The following is an 8,406-nucleotide window of genomic DNA, read 5'->3' on the forward strand; positions in this document are numbered from 1 at the left end:
TCGGGTCAAGTTTGAGCCGCACCTTGACGCAGTCGTCGTGTCCAATCTGTGCTCAGCGTCGGTCTTCTCTGATGACGCCATCTCATTCAGCACTACGGCTTTATTATATAAGAGGTGTTGGTTTACGTTCAAATTTGAATTGGCACTAGGACGCTCCTACTAATAACATTGAAATAAAAATTAAAGATATAGTTTTCAAGGTGTCTATAATACAGCATTTACTGCTTGTTTGAATTCAAGGACTTCTTCAGATTCCCTTTAATTCAACCGCAGTCTTATATTGTACGTAGATTGAACCCATACACCGCAAAACAATTAAAAGAGACGTTGGCGCACCTAATGGCAGTTTATTATTTTAAACAGGTTTCGGAATACGAGCAAGAAAAGGCAAGGTTGGACGCGCGAAGGAACAAGTTAAGTCTATAAAAAAAAAAAGTCGAGGGAACCGCACGTACTCTGGGACAATCAAGATATATAAAAGGACTCGAGTTCGAGCGGAGATCATCATACACTGCTGCTAGACTCTCAGTGAAGTATCTGCCGCCCAACCACACCATGAAGGCTATGGTAAGCCGTTCACTATTTATATTGTAATGAGGTAGCGTAGACTAGACGTGTACTCTTAGATGCACACTAAGACTTATATGAAAATGCATAACTGTGCTTAAACATTACCAGCTAACTGCAATAGAACCGTACAGTAAAAACTCAATTAAGGCAGCAGCTATCTTCATAATATAAATCAATGATAATTAAAAATACAATAAAAGAGTTTTGTCAATCTTTCAAATTGTTGCAATTTTAAACTATTTCACATTAACTATTCGCCTTGCAATGCCGGCCATAGCTGCCACTATGGTGTGATATTTGCCCCTCCACATAGTTAGTTCCAAGATAACTTAAGAAACTGTGCTCAACACAAAGAGATTGGCTGGATTTTTAATTATAAACTTTAATATAACATTTCACCGATACCTAGATTTTTGCCTAGTTGACAGCTTAAATATAAAATTCAAATTGAGTGATATCGCGGTAGTGTATTTGCTCCTTGACACAAATTACATGTAACTAGTGAGCATAGTATTCAAGAATATTTGTGTAGTGGTGAAATTTAATTCTATGCCTGATATGGCAGATACAAACATGGGCCCAGAGTAAAACAAAATATTGTCAACACAGAGTTGTTACGTAATACCAGAGTGCCACTGCCATCAATAGGGTGAAGTTGCTAGCAGAGAGATATTTCATAAACCAAATGCACTTGGCGTTCCCGACATAAGTCACTGGAAACACATAAATTGCTTTTTTTTTTTATTTTGCCTTCTCAGCTTTCTTTCGCTTTGTTCTGCGTCGCCGTTGCCGTGGCGTCTGCTGGCCTGCACCACGGTGGCCTGGGCCTTGGTCACGGAGGACTCGGCGGAGGATACGGTCTGGGCGGTGGCCACGGAGGACTAGGCGGAGGATACGGTCTGGGTGGTGGTCACGGTGGTCTCGGATACGGTGGCCTTGGGTACGGGGGTCTTGGTGGCGGCTACGGCCTCGGTGGTCTCGGAGGTGGTTTCGGCCATGGATACGGTGGCAACTACGGAGGAAGCTACGGTGGAACCTACGGCGGCACCTACGGCGGTAACTACGGTGGACACTACGGAGGACTCGGCGGTGGATTCTACGGCTAACCTCTTGCTCTGAGCCGTACTGCACTTTACACAGGTAGAGAGGATTTTTCTCATCGTGTGCTCGTATGACTATGAGACAAGGACCTCTAACCCAGTGCTAAAATGGTGAAGTTCTCGCAAAAATGCACACAAATTTAAACTGCTCACCATGCTTAAATTAAATATTACTCACTACGATATCTCTTGCTCCGTTGTATTATCGAATATAAAATTTAGTTGGACAAAGCTCGCCCGATAACCGCAAGCGCAATTTTGAGGATACTAGATTACATGTTTCAAACTAAGCTTTTAATTTATTTTGAAATGCTTAGTCAGAAATGTTTAGATATTGAAATACTTAGTTAGTCACATTGGGTCAACAGTTTCTGATTTGCCAATTATTACAAACAGCTGTTAATAAACGCAAGCATAATTTTTCTACATCAGCGTTAGTACAGCTAGAACAAATAAAATATTGTCAGAGCACTCGTTGCAAAGTAATTTACCCTCTGACCTTTAAAGACTGACGTTGTTCTCTATGTAATCACCAGATAGCATGCCTATGAATGTGACATAAAGCAGTAGAAAAGAGGAGAATTCGTAAAAAAGTGTAACAAGACCATATCATGGATAAATCAGTCGATTAAGAAATCTTTGACGGGTTAATACTAACGAAACCCGAATGTCGTCTTCTATTTGTTTCAATGTCAAAAACAAATCAAAAGGTTAAGATGTGAGACTTTGCAAAAGCACCTGGCAGGAAAAGTTGGTATAATATAAATGACACCGAAATAAATAAATAATACTGGATGCTCTTTTTAGAGCGCAGCTCTTAGGCGCCAGTTTCCGGCTTGAGCGGCGTCGGCGTCGGTGTCGGCGGAACCGCGCGGTGCATTATGGGAAATGTCCCATAATGCACCGCGCGAGCCCCCCCCCCCCTCTCCCGATGTCACGTGACCGCTCCAGGACACATGACCCCCAAGGTCACGTGACCCTCCCCCGAGGCCACGTGACCCCCCTCCCCCCCTCCGAGGTCACGTGACCCCCCCCTCCCCAAAGTCACGTGACCCCCCTCCCCGAGGTCACGTTACTCCCTCCCCTCCCCCCGAGGTCACGTGACCCCCCCGGAGGATATTGAAGAATGAGGGGAGGAGGACGAGGAGGGGTATACCTGTCCTCAGTACCCTTCCCTCCTCCTCCTCAAGAGCTGCGCTGTAATTCGGCGTTACAGGGAGTTGTAAACGGCTTTCACTTTTTATGTTGAAGTCTAGCTAGATTCCCTCGTCGTCAATCACATTTCAGCTGACATTAAAAATATTGTGAGGCAGGTCAACCCACGTCTCCTTTACCGTCGGAGTCAAGGATGTTCAGGAGAAAGCCATCCTATAGGATGTTGAAAAGATATTTGGAAGTAACTTGACTATATCGGCAGGCCCGTGTTGATTTAATGATTCAAGCCGGATTACAAAAACATGCTTGCAGCGTATACGACAATTTGATTCGGTTACATTGCTAATTTTTCATAATTTTGTTGTGTTTTCAGGAGACTCATCGAGCAAAGTGATATGGACCTACGAGAATTCGACCTATCCGAACGACTGAGTTTAAAAAAAATTAAAAAATATATATATATTAAATTATTCAAAACGTCTGGCTCGTTTTATATTCCAAAATAATTCATCAAGTCGAAAAATTGTCCCAATAGAGGACCGACTGCTTTTGATATTCACTATAACTTAATGATAGTTTAGTAGGGTAGTGCTGGGGGTACTTTCTTCACCTCATATACTAATATTGTTAGTATTTGTTATACAACATTTTTTTGATAGCTGCACACTGCAGTAAGTATTGTTAAAATAACATTCCGGTATCTACTGTCCAACATGTTGGAACAATGACTTGATCGCTGAGTTTTAAACTTCTTAACAAAACATAATATTTCTTGGATATTACAGGGTGTCTCAAATAGCGGCCAGGCTCTTTAAATCGACCGCGAAAGTCGTTTTTTTAACCTATCGTGCCACCAATTTGTGCAGCGTTGCCCACAAGTGGTGATTTTTTTAATGAAATTTTGAAAGAGCGAACTTGCTCTAGGAAAAATCAAAGAAGGGAAAAGTCTTAACTCCTATGCAAACGCACCGAAGCCACAGTTCTTCAAACAATAGGGCGCCCTATTGTTTAAAAACCGGTGGCTTCGCTACGTTACCATAGGGGTTAAGCGTTTTTCTTCTTTTATATTTTCCTCAGCTTCGTACGCTTTTAGGAAATTTTATAGAAAAAATGCACTACCTGTGGGCAACGCTGAACAAAATCGCAGCGCGAGAGGTTAAAAAACCTCTCGCGCTGCGATAAAAAACCTTAAAAACCCCCTCCGCTAAGCCCTAGCTGCGTAACGAAGGAGAAGCTACTGCGCCTGCGCGCCAATGGCCTTGACTATAGTGTTCCGGGTATCGTAGCGGATTGCGGAGAGCATTGCGGGACGCCAAAAACGATCTCCGAAAACTCCCTTTCAGCGGGAAATTTAACGGGAAGCTTAACCCGCTATATCTTTCGAGAAAATTTTCCGGTTAAATTTACTGGAAAAATTTCCCGCCAAATTTAGCAGAATTTTTTTCCCGAATTTAGCGGAAATATTTTCCCGGTAAATTTAGCGGGTTAAGTTTTCCCGTTAAATTTTTCCCTGCTAAATTTAGTGGGGAAACCTAACCCGCTAAACTTAGTGGGGCAATTGGCGTCGCGTGACCTGAACACCAATCCAGTTTCCCCGCCTTTAAATTTAGCTGGGAAACTGTGACGTCCCATAATGCAATCCGCGCGGTGGTGCCGACGAGGATGCCGACGACGCTCAACCTGGAAACGGGCGCCTAAGAGCTGCGCTCTAAAAGATGACACTGGTTGTTTGCAACTATAGACGAAAACATCCAGAACTTCACAAGTTTTATAAAAGTAGCCCACAAGCAAGCATTGAAAATGTTCCAATGGCGCGAGCATCTTACTTAGGAAAGTAAAGAAAGCACGCAACTAAACAAAAATGAATGAAGAACAGCAGATCAGACAGACCCTTTGTATGGAATGGAGAAAAAGTGATAGTAGAGAGCCAGCTCCCATCAAACTTGCCGCTTCCCAATACGATCGCCAAAATGACGCTACTCAAAGGCGCCATCACTTTGATCAGAAAAATTATGTGATCAAAAATTGTTCATTGAGACTACCTAATATTAAAAAAGTGCCTATTGCATTCTCTTCACGAAGAAACACTAAGAGATGCTTCGTTAAAAAAAAATTGTTTCTATTAGTCCATTCTTGAGCATTCTGTCACTCACCATCCAATATACACACACAAATTCGCGTGGTTGCATTTTCCCCCACGCTCTTCTTTGCGCTATCTAAGGAAATGTAAAAAGCTCCGAAATTATGAATAACAAAGTGTTCGCAGATTGCCAAAGTCCCCTGTAGGTTACGGATCGCAAGCGGATGCCCACGCGCCTTTTCATTGAAGGAACGCCCCGTCTGTCCAATATACACGCGCCCACATGGTAGGGGTACCTCATAGGCAACATTAGAAGTGCAAACCGTATGCAGCGTGACGTGGTTCATCGAGCACCCAATACGCTTTTGCCTTGTCATCATTGGGAAAACTGTCGCCACTTTGCATGGAGCAGAAAACATAACATTAATATCGTAATTTTTTTTAAGTTGTGTGAACACTTATGCGAATAAAAAAAATACTTTAACCTTCTTTTTATATTTTGTCTGATTAATTACATTGCATGTGTTCCATCTTCGTCTTTGAGTTTTCGTGCTTTTAAATATTTTAAGTGAAGCGAAATTCATTACGAGAGAAAATACGATCGGTTTAAAATAGCAATGTAACACTGATGTCAAGGTTACGATAGTAGATCTTATGAGAGAGAGCGAGAGAGAGCGAATGAGAAATAGGCACAATATATTCCTTTTGAATCAAAGCTGACCGAGAGGATTGAAATTATACATTCTCAGAAAAAAAGGGTATATTCTTCCACCTCTTGTCTCATATACGACACCCAAAAACTTCAGTTCGATGTATAGCGCGCTGACGTCGAACCGTCTTTCCCAAATTTCACAGATGGCATGAAAACCCTGTGGTACACTTATAGAAATAACTAATGAACGTGTTATCGACTGCAAAGAAAGTAATCGTGATTCTTTTTGGTATTACTGCAAAACCTCAGTGTTTCTTTTCTGTAGTCTTTGATACGTACTTAAGCTGTTTAATGAGGTATATCCGGACTTGTACCGTACGCATTACAAGTAATCAAATTAATTGTAATCGATTACTTTTTGAAGTAATTTTGTAATCATTTGATTACTTTTATTAGACAGTAATCACAAAAGTAATGCGATTACTTTTTGAGGTAATAGAAATTACTTGTAACCGTTACTATCTTTTCAGAGAGTGTTCCTCAGATTCAACACAGCCTTGCCATCCAGCGCGCCTGTTGAGAGGGTTTTCAGCGTAGCAGCAGACATATTCACAAAAAAAACGAGAAAAAATGAGCGGCGCAAACTTTGAGCGGCCACTCTTGCTTAAGCTTAACAAGATCTAGAACCCCCTCCGCAGCTCCCCCCCCCCCCCCCCCCCCAAACTGGCGAACGCCCAAATCGTTAAACTTCTGCAAACGAATTCTATGCTTGTGTCCGCATTGTGAAGGTGCAACGACCACGAAAAGGGAACCCGTTTTTTCTTCTTCAATACTTGTGAAAATGTGAAATATATGTTGGAAGTAGTTCCTTGTTATGAGCGCTAAAGATGTAAGTCTTCACGCAATAAAGTAATCGGGAAAGTAACTGTCGCTTCGTAAAGTAATGTCCAATTACTTTTGCTGTCGAGTAACCAAGTAATCTAATCGAATGATTTTTAGCCAAGAGTAATAGTAATTGTAATCGAGTACTTTTCTTTAGTAACGTGTACAAGACTGCGTATATCACACCGTTCTCAAGCACCTCGTAAAAATTTAGGCCGTCTGTTCAACGTCAGCGCGCTGTACGTTGAAATGAAGTTTTGGGGTGTCGTATATGGGATAAGGGGTGTACAATTATACCCTTTTTCTTCTCAGAGTGTAAATGAGAAATACAGGGTGATTCAAGGAGAGGCCAGGCTCTTTAAATCGACCGCAAAATTCGGTTTCTTAACCTATCGCGCTACGACTTTGTGCAGCGTTGCCCACAGATGGTGCATTCTTTTTTTTGTAAAATTTGTAAAGAGCGAACTTACCTGAGGAAAGAGTAAAGCAAGAAAAAGGCTTAGCTCCCATGGAAACGCAGCGACGCCACAGGTCTTCAAACAACACGGCGCCGTTTCGCACAGGAGACAAGAGATGCCGCAACGAACACCGCCAACAAACGAGCATACGGCGCCGAGAGCCGGCGTCTTTAGCAGACGATCTTTTCGACTCAAAAGCTGCGCGCGTTCCGCAGGCGGCGACAGTCGCAGAAACAAAAACGGGCGCGGTAACAACAAGGAACTGCAGTTCCTTGTCTGCTAAAGACGCCGGCTCTCGGCGTCGTACGCTCGTTCCTTGGCGGCAGTTGGTGTCACGACCGCTTGCGCCATCTCTTGTCTCTTGTGCGAAACGGCGCCGTGTTGTTTGAAGACCGGTGGCTTCGCTACGTTTCCATAGGAGCTAAGCCTTTTTCTTTCTTTACTTTTTCCTCAGGTAAGTTCGCTCTTTGCAAATTTTACAAAAAAATGCACCATCTGTGGGCAACGCTGCACAAAGTCGCAGCGGGATAAGTTAAGAAGCCGAATTTTGCGGTCGATTTAAAGAGCCTGGCCTCTCCTTGAATCACCCTGTATATTTAGTGTTAATGTGAAAGTGTATATTAAAATGAAGCCGAGGCAATTTTTAAAAAAAATTCAAGTTTGAAGCAATCTTTTGGCATATTGTCCCGTGCAGCGACTGCCGCCGGGCATGCAGGGATTCTCTCTGCCGCCTGATATCTGTCCAGAACGTCATGACATCATTGGCTGCATCCCTCAGCCAGCTTAGTGGCCAGAAATGGTCAGTCTGACACCACTCATGACCTAACTTTTGCAAGTTTTTTGTTTGTTTGTTTTTGATGTCGCAGTTTACTACTGTCGGCACGCTGCACTGTGCGGGTCTATGCAACAAATTTAGGTAAAAAAGCCGTAGTGCTGAATGGGATGGCGTCCTCAGAGAAGGCCAAGGCTGGACAGAGATTGGAAACAAGTGCGCTCGGCTTCGAGTCAAGTTTGAGCCGAACCTTGACGCAGTCGTCGTGTCCAATCTGTGTCCAGCGTTGGCCTTCTCTTATGACGCCATCTCATCCAACACTACGGCCTTATTATATAAGAGGTGTTGGTTTACCTTCATATTTGAATCGGCACTTACCACACTCCCACTGATAACATCGAAATAAAAGTTAAGACATAATTTTTAAGGTGTCTGTATTACAACATATACTGCTTGTTTGAATTCAAGGACGTCTTCAAGATTCCCTTTAATTCAACCGCAGTCTTATATTGTACGTACATTGAACCCATACACTGCAAAACAAATAAAAGAAACGTTGGCGCACCAATAGGGAGTTTATTATTTTAAGCAGGTTTCGGAATACGAGCGAGAAAAAGCAAGGTTTGGCGCGCGAAGGAACAGGTTAAGTCTATAAAAACAAAAGTCGAGGGAACCACACGTACTCCGGGACAATGAAGATATATAAAAGGACTGAAGTTCTGATGGAGATCACCATA

The 8,406-nt window shown here is 42.8% G+C and overlaps 1 protein-coding gene across 1 annotated transcript; it reads left to right on the forward strand.

Moving 5' to 3' along the window:
* Positions 1 to 492: 492 nt before the first annotated feature.
* LOC8041954 (glycine-rich protein 23-like) lies at positions 493 to 3,295 on the forward strand. The gene is made up of 3 exons (XM_029983790.3): positions 493 to 567; positions 1,329 to 1,710; positions 3,199 to 3,295. Exons 1-2 carry the CDS (start codon positions 556 to 558, stop codon positions 1,674 to 1,676), a joined length of 360 nt encoding a protein of 119 aa, XP_029839650.2. The 5' UTR covers positions 493 to 555; the 3' UTR covers positions 1,677 to 1,710; positions 3,199 to 3,295.
* The last annotated feature ends 5,111 nt before the right edge of the window (positions 3,296 to 8,406 follow it).

Source organism: Ixodes scapularis, unplaced genomic scaffold (genome assembly GCF_016920785.2).
Source record: "Ixodes scapularis isolate PalLabHiFi unplaced genomic scaffold, ASM1692078v2 PGA_scaffold0__279_contigs__length_252992795, whole genome shotgun sequence".
NCBI classification, from domain to species: Eukaryota; Metazoa; Arthropoda; class Arachnida; order Ixodida; family Ixodidae; genus Ixodes; species Ixodes scapularis.